A 17,460-nucleotide genomic window follows, 5' to 3' on the forward strand; every position below is an offset into this window, starting at 1 on the left:
TATTTGGGCAGCTAAAATCATCTTTCAAGTGAACAAACATTTGCATTGTAAAAATTAATGTGTAGCTGTAGTAGATGGCTGTCTTGAAAGTTCCTTGAGCAAGCTCTGTTCCCTCACGGTGTTTTTTCTAAAACACAGCTGGAACACATTGATTATGTGCTGCAAAGCAAATTTATATTGTTGTCTGTGCTGTGCTATTATATTACATAAGGAGCTGTCTATATTCTGTAGGTCCTGAGCATCTCAATAGCAATACATTCTGTTTAAAATACATATTCATCTCTTCATTAAACAAAAATCAGGTATTGTTGTCAGATGATAATTCTTCTGTGCTTGTGTATCCCTTACTGAGGATACATTTCCTCCTTCTTGACCATAGTTAATCCCTCTTTCTATGTCTCTTTTGGCCTTAACCTTGCATAAAGCATCCAGTTCCTCACTTAGTATTTATCAAGTCCTAAATTCTGTTTCCCCTGCCTTTATTCTTCTAAGAGGTAGATCAGGCAGCTGATGATGTTGAATTGAAGTGGTATATAGCTGATGGTGGCATAGCAGTCCATCCATCTGTTGTTCCCCCCGGGTTTTAGGGACTAGGTAAATTGAAGTGTAAGTTTAATTAGTTGGGTTCTTAATTATTATAGTGGAAATTGATAGTTGTAGTCAGGAGGTACCTAAAAAATAACAGTTAACATTTTTCACAGTAAAATTGAGGGATTTGACTAACTGTAGGTATATTTTTGTCAAGATTATGCCCCTATGTTTTTGCATTAGAAATGAAAAAAAGTATTCATAGTTTCTAGTTAATTTAGAGATGCAGGCATGTAACTCAATTTCCTCTGAGATTTAATAAACTGAACAAATAGTGGACTGTAAGGGAATTTATTTGGAGATTGACAGCATGTTATACATATTGATTCTATCAGTTGCAACTCTTCTTTGATGTTGTCACCTTTTCATAGTAGCAGGGTTTTCCTATATTCAGTGTAGTGTTGGTTCTATTTGTTAAAATTGAGCAGTGTTCAGTATCTTACCTAAACTTTAATTCCAATTACTTTTCCAAAAGATTCCTACTTTATTTGACCCAGGAGGGAGTTATCTAGGCTTGTTGTGTCTTCTGGTGTGGTCTGCTTAACTCTGCCAGAAAGTTAGGCAGCTGGCACAGGGTGATTTGGAGAGGAAGGAGGGTGATCACGGAGTGAAATTTGTGGTTTTGCTTAGGATTTTGAATTTGATCTCATAAGTGCTTAGTATTTTTATATGGCTCTGCAATTCTTGGTCAGCTCTTGGTTACCAGAAGAGGTGTATCCAAACTCTGTATGCTGAAAGGGGCAGGAAATGATTCCTGCACATGGGGTGACCTAGATCACTACCAACTCTTTCTGCAGAGGACACTTACACACACCTCTCCCTCTTACCCTTCTGTCACCACTTCCACCTCAGGGAAATGCAAGGGGATTCTGGGCTGAAAACTCCAAAGTCTGAACGTATCTATGCAAGGATGAAACAGAAGCTCACGTCTCATTCTTTTTTTTTTTTTAACTTCCCACCATTTGGCAAGAGCCTTGTTTTACCTCATTTCATGTTTTAGTGGTTTTGAATGAGAAAGCAAACACTCGTTTTTCTCTCTCCAGGTCTCCTGCAAGCGCAGAATCTCTTAACGCAACTACCTCAGCAAAGCCAAGCCAACCTCCTGCAGTCTCAGCCAAGCATCACCCTTGCCTCGCAGGTCAGGCTTTTTTCTACACTTCATGACTTGCTTTGAGGGGATTTAAACTATGGCAAGTGAATGGACTTTGTATTAGTTACCTGAATAGATGTTATAGCTATAACAGTGAATTTGTCTTTCTAGATAGTTCAGGTTTGTAGCTCCCACCCTAATGTGCCTCTTTCCAGGCTTTAACATTCTAAAGTGGTTTTTTTAGCTGGAAATTTTCATGATTGATACCTTGAGTTAAGGGCACTAGAGCATCATTTAATTTCCTGTAAGGTTTTCTTGAAAATTCAGAGGAGCAAGGTGTGAGCTCCCTCAAAAGCTCCAAAAGAGGTTCACTGACAAGCCTCTTTCTGAAGATTGCAGTGGTAATCTATTTTAGTGTAGTTATTTTGCAATCACTGCTAAGTCATTGCCAGTCTTACCAGTTAGCATCTGTGAAACTGAAGAGATTGTTGGAAATGAAATATTTGAATATTCTGATAGATGTATATTAAAATGTTAGAGCTCTGTGATTAAGTTTTCAGACTATAAGAAAATCAATTTTAAGGTTGCATGTTCCTGCAAATTTAGTTGTGCTTGGCTCTGGGTTTTACTGTTCAGTTTAGTTTCATAGCTGCACGCTGTTTCTCAAATACCATGTAATATCACACAGTATCTTCCTGCCACCTCGGTTACATAGAAGAATTTTCTAGTCTGCAATAAGGTGCCTGAGTCTATCAGAGTCTTAGAAAACGACATTTTCTATTATACCACCTCTAGTATTTTTCATGCACCATGTGGAAAATGGAATTTGTCTCACCTCTAGTTCATACCTCAGCTAGCAGCATGATTCCACACTAAAGATTATTCTTGGTTTTAAAACAATATTAAAACCACTAAGAAAGAATAAATTATGTAAAGTGGGTGAAATCAGTATTGCAGTAATTACCCACTATGATTAATGTAAATTAAAAAATATTAAAAACCTTTAAGTGTGACACATCTATCTGCAGTCCTAGAAAGATCATATATGATTACATTATTTCTCAAGTAATGGAATTATAGATCTTGACCTCCCTCTACCATCTGCTGTGCACTGCAAAACACTGCACTAACCCAGGAGGAAAACAACATAAGGAGTTATGTAAAGGCTACACTATATGTAGGCCATTCTTTCAGAAGAGCCTTTTCTGGACCTTTGCATAGACTCTGCATAACACTCTAGTGCTGCCTGGACTTGAGGCATGAAATCAACTTTACTGAAGAGCACCAGCTAAGCTGACTAGAATTTAACTGGAGTAGATGATTTGTCTCTGCATCTCACCTGATCATGGCATGTAAGGAGTTAGAGCTATGCACTCAAAACATGTTTCCAGTGTTCTTGTTGCACATAAGGTCTGAACTGTGCAATACCAGATCTAAATAGATTTTGTTCACCTGTGAACATTTTCCAAGGTGATAATTTTTTTCAGATATTTATTTTAGTTGCATCACAAAATGCTTTAGTATGCCAATGTTCAGGAATAGTGAACCTTCCACAGACTTCCTAGAAAATTACCCTATATGTAAAAGAAAAGTGTGACCCAAAATGAATAATTTTCTGCAGATTGCCTTTGCTTAATTTCTTGTGTCACTAGTATGTTCATTTTATTGTTGCAACTGTCGACTGAAGGGTTAGAGGTAAATCTAGTCTTTTCTTCCTGAACAGTTGAGTCAGTCACAAGAGATGGCATTGGAGGAAATTTGCCATGTGTGCTGCATCTGTATGTGCTCACTCTTCCAGGATTAAATAGGAAATTTGAATCTTTTGGGCTGACGACAATCTGCCACCTCACAAGACCAATAGATTAAATTTTAATTTTTTTCAAAAGGAACGAATGCCAAGGTGTCTATAAGTGATAGAAGTCTATCAAGTAGAGTGTGTTCAGCCTTTCTTTGAGCAGCTTCTGCAGCAAGTAAAAGTTGTTGGTTACCATTGAACATCTCTTACTTTTCTTTAACTGGTTACAGTAGAACTGTTAGAAGCCTGTCATACTATTGTAGTTTTCTGGATTGTGTTTGCTTGTTGTGAAGAGGAATGTTAATATACTGAAGGAACTTGCAGATTTCAAAAAATGTCCAATCCACTGACCTCTCTCACAAGAACATCAGATACCTTTTAGGAATTTAATTTCTGTTGATTATCCTCTTAAGCCTGATTTTCATCCCTTCCTTGCTGTCTCAATAGCCAGCAACCCCAACACGCACAATAGCAGCGACCCCCATTCAGCCACTTCCACAGAGCCAGTCAACACCAAAGCGAATCGACACTCCCAGCTTGGAGGAGCCCAGTGACCTTGAGGAGCTTGAGCAGTTTGCCAAGACTTTCAAACAAAGACGGATCAAACTTGGATTCACTCAGGTGAGACTGCGTACCTTAGTGCCTGCCAGTGTGGAACCTGAGGTCTCATCTTTCAAGTCTGGGGGGAGACTACAATTCCATCATTTCCTAGGAGAACCTGCTTAAATAGGGTTATGCTCTGGCCTTTATGTGGGGGATTTCTAAGAAATAACAGAAAAAGCCATACATCCATCTTACTTCCCTGTTGGTTTTAAAGCATAGCCATTTTCCCAGCAGGGGAAAACGTGCATTTACCAGCTCCAGATGTCATTGCATGTGCACTATTCATTCTATGGGATGTGACATGAATGGGACAAAGCACTTTAAAGCTGCTTTCAGAAGTACAAAGTTCCAAAAATCATACAGTACAATTAGCTGCTCTGTGTGTTTAAAAAGTGTATCACATCTGTGCAGTTGCTTTGGATATCAAAGGTTTTTTATCTCTCAAGAGTATTTTCCTATTAAACATCAATGATTTCTGTATTTAATGCTTTTGCTAAGGTTCCTAAACAAAACCTGAAAGAACTGTCACCTTTGAAGTTTTCTCCTTACAGGGGTGGACTGGAGTTGTGGTTTGTTTTGGTTTGTTTAAAAGCTCAGAAATACCCAGAGAGGAGAAGAAAAATAATCTTGAACATAGTGAAGGTGGTTGAATGAAGACCACAATTAAAAGTACAAAGTACATTTATATGTTCCATTATTCTGTTGAAAGGAATTTGGTTCCAAGAATCCTTTCTTATTAATACAAAAATTATTTTTTCCCCCTGCAAAATTAAAGTATCTCCCCAGGTAAACAATTAGTTTTGGCAGGAGTCTGTAGTTAAATGTAAGCGTGTTTTTACTAGAAGAAAGAGCATGCAAAAATCAAAGTATGAGCTCAGAGCAGTCAGTTCAACATATGTGATGGAATAGAATAAGTGAATCTACTCTAGCTGAAAGTATGTGCTGAAGTCAGATTTATTTTTCTGGCGAAGTCCTAAATTGAAAAATCAAAGTTCATAATGAGAGTTCCTGGCAGCATCTTAATTATAAGTCAAGAACAGAATGTTCTTAGTAAAATGAAGTGCATTTTGCTGGCATGTGTGTCTCCTTCCCTCCCTTCTTTCCACTAGAGGGAGGCACAGAAATACAAGTGATGGACACACACAAAAGCTCGAATAGAGCAGCACAGAATAGGGTAAAATACAATAGCTTCCCTATGGCCTGACAGAGGAGGTTCGTGTAGATCTCTCATTATTATGTTTAATCTGCCCTGCTGTGAGATGATTATAAAAGCTCAACTAGACTTTTTAAGCTATGTGTTAACCTTTCTTTATTGACCTGGTTATGAATTTTCATGGTGAGGAAAAATGAACACAACTGCTCAGGCTTACATTTCAGTATTTGCTTTTCAGATTAAAAAAGGGGAATCTTGAGAATGTGATAAAATTACATTTGGTCATTCCTATCCTTCTCTGAGTTTGTATGTCTGTAATTAGGCTGTTCTAATAACTTTAACCTAATTGCATAATTGGATGATAATTAGAGACCCTGATTACTTTGGTTTCCTATAGTTGGATAAATAGACTGCCTTTCAGAGGATAAAAGAAATTCATTTCCAGCAGTACTGTAAGCTTTTTCAGACTCACCCCACCCCTGCCTTTCAAAAATAATTGTAAGATTTAGTTTGCATTGCAAACTAATCACTTACTACATTCTGTTGTGTGAACAATAAAACAGGTTTTGAATTTCAGCAGTTCTGCCTCTTCTCCCACCCTGAAATGTGGGTGATGCATTTAAATCCCTTTGTTTGTTTTCCTTAAAAATACCTCCATATCTGACATACAGGGACACAATGAGCAAACTGCACCTTAGCATCCTTGCAGGCCTGGGACTAATTGCTCAGTACAGATTCAAGCAACGTGAGTGAACATTTTAGACAATGTTATTTTTATTCTGTGAAAGATATTGCCTCTGCTAGGCCATCTGAGCTTCTTAACAGACCAGTACACACAACAATGAGGTACCTTATAATCAGTTGCAGTTCATTACCAGAGCTTCAGTTCAACCTAGAGTAGATGAGATGTGTATACAGTGCCTTTATACTCTGTTCCATCCTATCTGTGGGCCATCTCAATATATAAAAGTCTCATCCCAATATGTAAATTCCTTTGCCTACAGCTGAAATGCTGCCACCTTTCGGCATTGACAAAGAAATGGTTAACTATTCATTTTAAATCAGATGGCAAATGTTTGTAAGAACAACATAAATCCAGAATTAAATTAGTTGGGGGACTGGAGCAAATTTCATAACTCTTTCCTGCCAAGACATAAATCAAGTTATCTCTAAAATGGTTTACATAGCCAGGTTTTCTTCTTCATAAACCCAGAAGAGCATCCACACTACTCCTCTTGGAATGATTTATGAGTTTTAAAATGCACAGAATCCTGGCATATGAGTAGAGGCATAAATGCGCGTTCCCACGTGTTTCCACTGATTGAAGGGCACACAAACCAATTGTTCTGGTCCTCTTCTAGGAAGGAAATTGTTTTCTTTGCTCAACCTGCACAATTTACTAAGCTTCCCAAAGGTTGTTTTCTTCCTGGCTTGTGTGTGGCCACTCTGCATGCTGTCAGTGTACTCATACCCAGCTGTGGTTGTGGAGCTGATCTCAGAGAAAAGCGAGCTTTATGCCCAGTCCAACTAACCCATTTGCAATTAAACTCCACTAACTGTGCTCCAGCTTTTCAGCCTCTTCTTCCACACTTCTCATACTTTGTGCTTAAAAAAATAAAAATATAAATAAAGCTACTTTAGACCAAATAGTATACTTGAAATATAAGTGCTTTTTTTTTTTTCAAAGAGCAGGACCTTCCAGCTTTAAAGCAAACCGTGAAAATATTATGGTGTTTTTAATGGCCACAATCAAGAATGGATTGATTTTTTTTTAAACACCACTTTCTAAGTGTATGCTTACATAACTATATAATATATACATAAATATTAGGATAAGCAGAATGTCTGCTAGCAGAATAGCTAGCTAAAACTGAGTTTAAAAAGCAGTAACAGATGTAAAGAGATTATAATCTGCCTGTAAATCTCCTGTATGGCTTTCTGGCAGATGGGTAATGATAGTCAAGACTGCAGTTAATCATTATTTGAAATGGTTCAACTTCTTGTATGCTTTGAAATTTGTATCTGTTGGGGAGAAATTTGGTTTGAACCTCAGAAGATACTAAAAAGTTCAGATAAGAATATTTCTGCATCTATTTAAATGTGATGTATGTTTGCAAACATATTGTCCTGAGTATTTTCTACAAATTTGGAAAAGTGAATACATTGCATTTCTGCTTATTTGAACTTTCCTTCTTCATTGTGAAATATGCCAAAAAACTTAAATCTGCTCCTAAGGAGAGCTTGGCCTTTACTTATTTATAAAACTAAGAAAAAATTAGGAGTTGACATTCAGTGGAATGTGCTGCTCAGTGATAATGCTAAGAAGACAAAGCATCAGGGATTCCTGGAAAGAGTTGCAAAGTTAAACTGACTGAGGTTTGACATTTCTTTATGATTATTGCTTTAGCATGAATCTTGGTAGCGCTGAGAAAGCCTCTGTGAAACTGAAATCCCACGCAGCAGTGGAGTCACTAAGAGAACACCAGAATGTGACAGGATTCCTTGCTTTGGAAGTGCCTGTGTCAGTGAATCCCTTTTTTCTCTTTCTTTGTCCAGGGTGATGTTGGGCTCGCTATGGGCAAACTCTATGGAAATGACTTCAGCCAAACTACCATCTCTCGCTTTGAAGCCTTGAACCTCAGCTTTAAGAACATGTGCAAGTTAAAGCCACTTCTGGAAAAGTGGCTCAATGATGCAGGTGAATGAGTCTGTGTATTTCTTCACCAGCCTACCAAAATCTGTAGGATTCTGAAAAGCTGCTTCGTTTGTGCCCTTATGGTTTTGTGAAGCTACCAGCCTTTGTAGCTGCCCATGGGACAAATGAAGGTGTTAGAAATAGGGGTCCATAGTTTCCTTTCCAAGTGCCTGTATGCATCCAAAATAATTCCAGTATGAACTTTCATGAATGTGTTCTCTAGACAGCTGAACAATTGCATGGGATGAGGTACAATATGTGTCATGGTTTTCCTCCTTCGTGTATGTTAATGCATATAACTTCTAATCCTCTTCTAGCTTTCTTTTTCAGATGTGTAGTTGAGAGAGGGTTGCATGATTTGTTGTTTCAGTAGGCAGAGCTTAATTGCATCCATCTCCTTCCATACCTCTGTGTGCATTCCTTTTATCTGTCTCCAAGGGTTCAGATAAAGAATATTTTTCCCTGTAGGGAGTGGTTTTTGTGGGTTAGGTTTTACTTTTTCTGTCCCATATTAATTTTTTTTTCTGGGATACAAGTTACTCACTATGCCAGTGTTGGTAGTGTTCTTTTTTTTTTTTTTTTTTTAAATTTACCACCAGCAAAAGGAGCTTGTGTGGTGGTGATAGGTGTTAGGAGAGAAAGTGTTTGAGAGTGCTGTCAGTTTTTTTCTTCTAAGTATGCAATTGTGCATAGTATAAAACTGATGGATATGTTAAACAGATGGCAAGGATGGTGTGTGCCTTCCTATTTTTACTAAAGTGGTATGCTGGCACCTACAGCATTCTCTGAAATTTTGAAAGTAATTTCATGCAGTGTTGAAAATTTGTCCTGCATTGAGAAGAGGAAGTGTCATTCTGTTGTGCTGACAGGGGTTATCATTAGGTGTTGTGGGTCTGTGATAGGAAACATAAATATCTCCACACTGAGTGCTCAAGTCCATAGGACAGCGGTCCCCAAACGTTCCAGCAACATTGGGTGGATCCAGTGCTGCAAGGAGTGTCCTAGGTGTTCTTTTTCCTGCTAGCCTGAAGAAGTACTTGTCTCTGTAAAGCTGAAGACTGTGAACAGTGTTGGGGTTCTTCACATCCTGCAAGTGGGGAACCATTGTCTTTGGTTCTGACTCAGTTTTGTGAAAATCTTTGGAAGAAAAATTCACGTGACTTTAGAGGCTGCTATTTTACTTTTAGGTAAAAGTAGGCAGGAGAAGCATACCGATGGTTCCAGAATATATTGCCATGGAACTCAGATGGTTCTCACTGGAGTTTTCAGTATGAGGAAGGGTTTACACACATTTACAGGTGCCAGTACTATTTTAAAAAAAATCTAGAAAAAACTTGTCCATTTGATTCTGAATCAGAGTAATGGTGGGCATTGTGAACTTTGACACCTGCTTATCACCCACAATCCCCCGTGCAGTGAAGGGTTAATGGTTTTGTTCAAATTTTGTTCAAATTTTCTGCTGAAACTTGCCATTTGGTTAGATTGCTCTTCCTGCTGCAAAGTGGGGTTAAATGTTCTCTCTTTGCTCCTCTGTGAAGCCAGAAAGACAGGATTAGAGGTTAAGAGCCCTGGTGAAGTTAAGAAGGGGGAGCTGTTCACTGTGTGGAGTGGTTGGTAGCACTGAGTATCTGCTACGATGTCCAGAGAGAAGAGACTGAACACTGTGGAGCTGGTTATGAACTTCTCTTCCTCGAGTGTTTTGTAGAGTGGGTAAAAGAAATTTCAGGCTGCTCAGATTTTTTTTCATAACTGCCTGTGACTTTCAGCTATGGGTCATGGATATCAAGTACTCCTTTTTCCTTTAAACTGGGGCTTGCAGTGATTCAGTAAGGAGTAGAATGAGATATGGGAGACAAACTCTGTATAGGTATTATAAAAGGCATACTGTGATAGCAGACAGGAGCAGAGGGCATCCTCTGGGTTTGTTTGTAGCTTTTGAGTTTCAGGTACATGTTGTAATTTGTAAATAGCAGCGATTAATGCATGTGATCTTCATAAATCTCTATGTATTTGGAATAGATACAGAGCAGGTCTTAACATACCTTGCACAGGTGAAGAACACTTGCATTAGACTGCACTGCATTCAGATGAAATCTCCTGATTTGTATTACTTTCTTCTTTTTCAGAAAACCTCTCATCTGATTCAACTCTCTCCAGCCCAAGTGCCCTGAATTCTCCAGGGCAAGGGATCGAAGGCTTGAACCGTAGGAGGAAGAAACGCACCAGCATAGAGACCAACATACGTGTGGCCTTAGAGAAGAGTTTCCTGGAGGTCAGTGGTCCTGGTGCTGTGCTCAGCCTGGGAAGAAATGGAGAAACTTCATTTAACTATTATATGTGTTAGAGTGAACCCGTTACTGTGCTTTTTAGGAAAGTGCTAGTGCTAAACAAGGGGAATACAAAAGCCGTGCCAAGAAACGTGCATCAGCATCTGTTTCACTATAAAAATAAGGACAGACCCTCTCAGAAAAACTCACTGGTTCTTGCAGTTCACTGACTTTGTGATTTTGCATTCCAGTATACTCAGACATAGGTTTAAACATTACCCTTCATGAGGATAGATAAATGAGGCAATAGTCTAAGCACACATAATTTGAGGTTTTTAGATGGAGGGCAGAAGCACCTACTGTGGTTTGTGTCTACGGTGCCACTGACCAGCTTCTGGATCTAAATCACCAATTCAGATTTTGGCCTACTGGAGAAGAAGCTATGATGCAAAACTTCAGGAGGTGATTTCAGAGCTGTTCAAATACCATTTTCTTTTGTCAGAACCAAAAGCCTACCTCGGATGAGATCGCCATGATAGCTGACCAGCTAAACATGGAGAAGGAGGTGATCCGCGTTTGGTTCTGTAACCGGCGCCAGAAGGAGAAAAGGATCAACCCACCCAGCAGTGGTGGAACCAGCAGCTCGCCCATCAAAGCAATTTTCCCTTGTCCAACCTCACTGGTAAGAGTCAAAAACCATGTTGACAAAGATCACTTGTGGAGGTGGTTCTGCTGTGCTCACTATGGAAGCTACATATGCTGCACCTTATTTGTACAGCAGATTTGTTCTCACATTTTTATGTTTTACTGGCATTTTGAATGTTCCACCTGGGTACTGTCTAAGAGAGATAATGCTTACAAATCAGGCACTAGTCAGGCCTTCAGTGAGGGTGTTTAATTTAGTCAGTTTATGAACAAATATTCTGACTACCAAATTTGCACTTGGGATTATTGCTTTGAACTTACTTCAGATAATACCTCCACTTTATATCTGGATTTTCCTTCTTTTACCCATTTTTTAAAAATAAAATAATAGTAATTTTTTTTAAGTGCTTAATAACTCTCCCCACCACCTCTTATTTTAGCAGCTCTGGTCAGTAAATCAGCAGCAGTAAAATGTGTCATGCACTGGAACAGTTTGCCCAGAGAGGCTGTGGAGTCTCCCTCACTGGAGATACTCAAGAACCATCTGGACTCAATTCTGTGCCATGTGCTCTAGGACTGAACCTGCAGGGAAGTTGGACCAAAGGACCCACTGTGGTCCCTTCCAATCTTACCCATCCTTTGATTCTGTATCATTTGGAGACTTAGGTCACACAAATCCAATGATACCATTGTTGTTACTTCTAGTCAGAAATTATTTATGTAAAAGCAAGGCATGGAACAGAAGAACAGTTTAGCTAATACTCATGTAATTAATTTCCCACACTTGTATTTACCTCAGGTAAACACAAACTTCATGAAAATAAGAGTAACAAAACACATGCATCAAGGTTCCTTCAGCACCTTTGCTACCAATGTCCATGGAGGTCTGTTTTCATAAATAGAAACAGTAGCTATTAGATTTCATAGTAGCGATGCTAATAGGAATGTGGTGGAATTTATGTAGCCTGTAGCTGTCCTTTTGTAGTATTTATTCCACCCTCATCACCGTAGTAGCTAATATCTTCCAGTACTTCATTAAACCATTAATTTTGGTGATGTGTTATTCTCTCCCCTCATCCTTGTCTCAGGGTGTGTGCATGCAACCTTTTGTTTCAGGGGAAGGGTTGTGTTAAGTGTACTTATTTTTTTTTATTATTATTGTTGGTTTGGTTTGGGTTTAGGTTTGTTTTTTTTTTTCCCCAGTTGCAAAGCAAGGTTGCATGCCTTGCTACCAAGGCAGAATATAGTGAGATTTTTGATAGAATGTTTTAGTAACCGTGCAAGTTCTCTCAGACTGCAACTTAAAGGAGCTTTCCTAGGGAAATTTTCCTGTTGCTATAATCTGCCATTGTATTGAAGAAATTGAGATGTTAACCAAAGTCTCCCTTTCATCAGTGAAGTTTCAGTAGTGTTTTCACTCATTCTAAGCTTCTCTTAAGACTGTGCTGCTATTCAAATGGATGTTCCAGCCCTGCTGCCACCAGCCTTCACTGACTGTGTGCTTTGTTGATTCCTTTTGTCAGCTCTGAAGATTGTGCCCATAGGATGCTTGGGCTTACTTTAGTAGTTTGACTGTAAATTAGCCATGTGAGGAACAATGATGAATTTTCAGTATGGTTAGATAACCAGTGTGACTCGCAGCCTGGCTGCACGAGGGCGAGGGCTCTGCAGCAGGATTGGAGGGGAAGGCTCCTTTTGGGGGCAGCCTCCTTTTGCATTGGCTGGAGTCACTCACTGTAACCACGGGGGTGAGCTGTATTAATTCCAGGTCATTCTCTGCCCTGAAATAGGGATGGTGACCTTGGCCTTAACTGCTTGCTGGACAGATGACAGATGCGGTGGCTGGGCTGCATTAGTGGGAGGTGTACTGGCATCCAGCTCCTCTTAATTTCATACACTATTTGAGATGGGCAGAAAGCTTTCAGATCTGTCCCAGTTGCCCCAGTCTTGTTTAAAATGCGTGAAGCATTTGACTCCCTCTAAGAGGCAGGAGAGATATTTCTTTGATAATAGACTTAAGGTAAGAGAGTGGAAAGGAGGAATGTTTAGCCTATATCCTTGGCTATGTTCTCTTGGGCAATTCTAAAGGATTCATTTCTCTCATTGATGTATAACAGCCTTCAAATGTTACTGTTGGACACCATTTCTTGTCCATAAAAAGTCCTTTCCTTATATTTCATTTTTCCTCATAAGCTAGTTTCTCCAGCCTTAAATCTTTGGTGTTTATCTGTAATGTCTTCAGTTTATTGTAGCTTTCCTGTAATAAGCCATCCACAATTGAAAACTCCATTGGTATGTTTTAAAATTCAGAAATCCTTCCTCTGGCACAAGGAAGCTTATCAAAGTAAAGTTTATAGTTTGGTTGAATAAAAGTGAAATGTTATTCTGCTTCTTCATATAAACACATTACTCTAAACACCTTTGTTAATGCTGGGACATTTACATAATTTTAGCAGAAAAAGAGATTTGGAGCTGAAAAGATGTTTAAACAAGAAAAAAAAAAGAGTAGAAATAATAGTATTTTGTACCTCTTTCTGTAAGAGTGTCTCTATTAAAGCAAGGTGCTGTCTTTGTGGAGTGGCAGAGAGGGCTAACCTGCAGTCTTGAGACAATATGGATAGGGGTGTATCTGCTTGCAAATACTGAATTAGTAGGAATAAAGATATTGTGGGTAATTAGAGAAGATGCTATGTTTGTTTCATTGAATGATAAAGTAACCAAATTACAAAAAAAATTAGTTTATATGCAGTGTTTTCACTGATAACTTCCTCAGCTGAGGGTGGAAAGAAAGAAATCCATGTCTAGTGTGTAACTGTCTTTGAGCAGCTGAGCAGTTTTATTCGTTTTTGACCTCCAGGTGGCAACCACGCCAAGCCTTGTGACTAGCAGTGCAGCTACAACCCTGACTGTCAACCCCGTGCTCCCTCTGGCCAGTCCTGCTGTCACCAGTCTGTCAGTCACAGGTAAGGGCTGGTCTCTGCTGCCACCACACCAACCCCTACCCTTTGTCCCTTTTGAATTCCTAACAGTGCCATTTGCTGTTGGTCACTGAGATCCTAGGACATTCTTGTCATCATAGGAAGCTTCAGTTTTGTGACTACTGAGTTGACTTTTCCAGGAATAAAATCACAGGTGGTGCTGAAACAAAATAGACTGTGTTTTATTGCTGGCTTCTGGAGCTCCTCAGCCTCTCATTGGGAAGTGTCATTCCATTTTTTCATTTGAGCTCTTGGTGCTTCTTGGTACTACAGAAATGTGTCCTTGTGCCCCTTTCAGCTGGACATGCAGTTGGGATCAGGTGGGCAGGGGTTTCTCTTGTCTGGTATCTGTGTTTTGTACTGATCTGACCAGAACCATCCTTCCAGGCACAACAGAAACCACCTCCAACAACACGGCAACAGTGATTTCAACAGCACCTCCAGCTTCTTCAGCAGTGACATCACCCGCCCCGAGCCCTTCCCCTTCTGCCTCAGCCTCCACTTCAGAGGCCTCCAGTGCCAGTGAGACCAGCACAACACAGACAACCTCCGCTCCCTTGTCCTCCCCTCTCGGGACCAGCCAGGTGATGGTAACGGCATCAGGGTTGCAAACGGCGGCAGCGGCCGCGTTACAAGGAGCTGCACAGTTGCCTGCAAATGCAAGTCTTGCTGCCATGGCTGCTGCAGCAGGACTAAACCCAGGCTTGATGGCATCCTCGCAGTTTGCAGCTGGGTAAGGATCCGTTTTGCACACCCTTTTAGGTGAGGTGACAGAAGAGCGAAGGAAAATTCTTGGGATAAATTGCTTTTATGTATCGCTGTCATTTATCTCAGATTCTGAAGGTTTGCTCATAGGTGGAAATGGACCATTCCCATCACAGTACACAGGTGTACAGAACACCTGTGTTCATTTTAAAGGTGAAAAAGCTGTGTTGCAGTGATGTTGTTGTTTGATAAATCATTCATCCCACTGCAGAGCTTTACTTAAAAACTGCAACTTACCACTGAACCATAGAATCTGTCCTATTAATTGTAAAATGGAGAGATAGCCTAAATCCACTTTATACCTCTGTATTCACTTCTCCATCATGAACAAGAAATTCTCAAAGATGCAAAATTTTGTTGAAGTTATAGTTTTAGGAATGTTGCTCAGACAGATATTTCTTTAATTTCTCTTGATTTACCTATTTCTTATCTGCATTTGGGAGAGGAGGATAGTTCTCTAAAATGAACAGTCTTTCCAAAATTCTTTACAAGAATATTTTACACCAACAATCAGTGCAAGTCATTAATTTACTGTGCTTGTACTTCAGGCATGTCATGAATCCCTTATGGAGTTAAAAGTAAAATAATCCAAAACTAGCCCTTAATCTCTGGTCTTTCCTCCCTCCTTCCCTCTTTTTTTAAAAATATGATGGTGTACTTTTGAATAGTGACAACCTTTTCTTAAAAGTAACTCTTTCTCTTTCCCACTTCTTTCATGATCTTGCTGCAGAGGTGCCTTACTCAGTCTCAATCCAGGGACATTAGGTGGTGCTCTCAGCCCGGCCCTGATGAGCAACAGTACACTGGCAACTATTCAAGGTCAGTAGTGTTCCTGTTAATGCATCTCTGTCACACAACTTCCGTTTATGCGCTCTGGTTTTGCCTACCAGAGAGCACTGACTCCTCAGCACTGGGCATAAATTGTGTAGGAGTAAAGGCTTTACAAAATTAAATGTGCAAATACATTTTGTGGGTCACAGAGATAAGAGCAGGTACAACTTCAAATAGGGAATCAGAGCTGTGTATGATTTAAAGGAGGCATTTAAGACACTGAATATAGTCTGGAATTTATTTTGTTGTCCTTGCCTCGTTGGCCTGTATCTCTAGGAGGTTAGAGATTTGCTTTTTATAGCTCTTCTATAGTCTGCTTGAGCAGACTTGCACCATTCTGAGGTCTCTTAAAAGGGTAGATCTGAGCAAGTCTTGATCCTGAGTTCTTGTCTTCATATATATTTGAAAAGAACCTGCAACAAGCATCCTGCCTCCTAAAATCCTTATGTAGAACTTAATGTAGAAATAAATAAATCTACATTCAGAAGAGTAAATATTTATTTGTTTTGGAAGTTGCACAAAGGCAGAAGTTACCACTGGCTCCACCAAGAGTTGTTCTGAGTTTGTAGTTTGGCACCTGTAAAAACTGGGTGGTACAAGTGTCTAAAGAGCTAGGTAACCTATGTGTCCAAATATCCTCTAAACTAGCTGAACAAATCTTAATTTCTAAGTTGCAAGAAAGAACCATTTCATAAAGTGTCACAGGTAAATTTAGGAGATCATAATCTAAGGCAGACTGAACGCTGTAGACCCATGAGACTAAGTTGTAACAGTGGTTGGTTATATGTCAACATTTAAAATGTTATGCTCTAGGTTATATGACCTTCTCCATCTTATGACAGCTGTCATTTCACATGAACCCTCATCTCAACCCTTCCCAGTGCAAGTTGCCTTGCATAGGGCAGAAAATATAGACCAGTATTGTGCTAAAAGAGCTGAAGAAAAAACCAATGGAATTAGTTTAGCAGCAAATGAAAGATGCCTTTTAGTATCTGCAAGATTTTGTCTGATGGTTACTTGGGGAAAAAAAGCCAAACCAGCCTATGATGAGACAGCTGCCCTCAGCGATTTAGAGAGCACACATATCAGAAAAAGGCAAATACAGACACCCCTTGCTTTTAGGCACATTTTGCATTGTTGCTTACTGCTAACGTTATCTCCTCCCTGCTCAACTTTCCCTATTTTTAGCTCTTGCATCCGGTGGCTCTCTTCCAATAACATCACTGGATGCAACTGGAAACTTGGTGTTTGCCAATGCTGGAGGTACCCCTAACATCGTCACTGCCCCTCTGTTCCTGAACCCTCAGAACCTTTCTCTGCTCACCAGCAACCCAGTTAGCTTGGTCTCTGCAGCTGCAGCCTCCGCAGGGGCCTCTGGACCAGTCGCCAGCCTTCACGCCACCTCCACCTCAGCCGAGTCCATCCAGAACTCTCTCCTCACAGTGGCCTCTGCCAGCGGGGCCACGTCCACCACCACTACTGCCTCCAAGGCACAGTGAGCCGGGCTGGGCTGTGCTCCAGCAGCCTGGGTCACTGTGCGCTGGGATCGGCTGCCAGCCCGGTCGATGGACTGAAAATGCCATGGGCATCCTCTCACCGTGTTGCTGGGGACAAGCGAGAGAGAGAGAAAAAGAGAGAGAGAAGGAAAAAAAATATTAAAAAAACAAAACAAAACAAAACAAAAAAACCAAAAAAGAGAAAAAAAAACAAAAGCAAAACAGGAAGGATTTAAAGCTGGGACAGACATTTGCCTAATTTTATAATAAACACTGTCTTTTCAGGATCGCTTCATGGATCGGAGAACTTTCTAACCAAAAATGTAAAAAAAAAAAAAAAAAAAACCACAAAAAAACTAAAAACCACAAAAACACAAAAAAAGTGAAAGGACTACTTATCATTTCCAGCAGTCACAATGACAAGTTAAGGTGGGTTATCAGTTCAAACATAGGAAGGGGATTTCCTGGTTTTTTTGGTCTAAATATCTTTCTTTTTTAATTATCATTTTATAGGTCTGTTGTACAGGCCATTATGTCATACAAGGTGTTTATAA

General features: G+C 39.8%; 1 protein-coding gene across 7 annotated transcripts in view; it reads left to right on the forward strand.

Moving 5' to 3' along the window:
- The window catches only part of POU2F1 (POU class 2 homeobox 1), a 101,910-nt gene extending 84,660 nt beyond the window's left edge, over window positions 1-17,250 (forward strand). For all 7 annotated transcript variants that reach the window (XM_021550166.3, XM_021550164.3, XM_021550165.3 and 4 more), the window contains 9 exons: window positions 1,632-1,726; window positions 3,921-4,094; window positions 7,786-7,927; window positions 10,051-10,196; window positions 10,694-10,873; window positions 13,694-13,799; window positions 14,202-14,547; window positions 15,310-15,398; window positions 16,599-17,250. In XM_021550166.3, the coding sequence (XP_021405841.1) occupies window positions 1,632-1,726; window positions 3,921-4,094; window positions 7,786-7,927; window positions 10,051-10,196; window positions 10,694-10,873; window positions 13,694-13,799; window positions 14,202-14,547; window positions 15,310-15,398; window positions 16,599-16,909 (1,589 nt within the window). In that variant the 3' untranslated portion in view covers window positions 16,910-17,250. The remainder of the gene's footprint in view (window positions 1-1,631; window positions 1,727-3,920; window positions 4,095-7,785; window positions 7,928-10,050; window positions 10,197-10,693; window positions 10,874-13,693; window positions 13,800-14,201; window positions 14,548-15,309; window positions 15,399-16,598) is intronic.
- The last annotated feature ends 210 nt before the right edge of the window (window positions 17,251-17,460 follow it).

This window comes from Lonchura striata, chromosome 2, assembly GCF_046129695.1.
Source record: "Lonchura striata isolate bLonStr1 chromosome 2, bLonStr1.mat, whole genome shotgun sequence".
Lineage (NCBI taxonomy): Eukaryota > Metazoa > Chordata > Aves > Passeriformes > Estrildidae > Lonchura > Lonchura striata.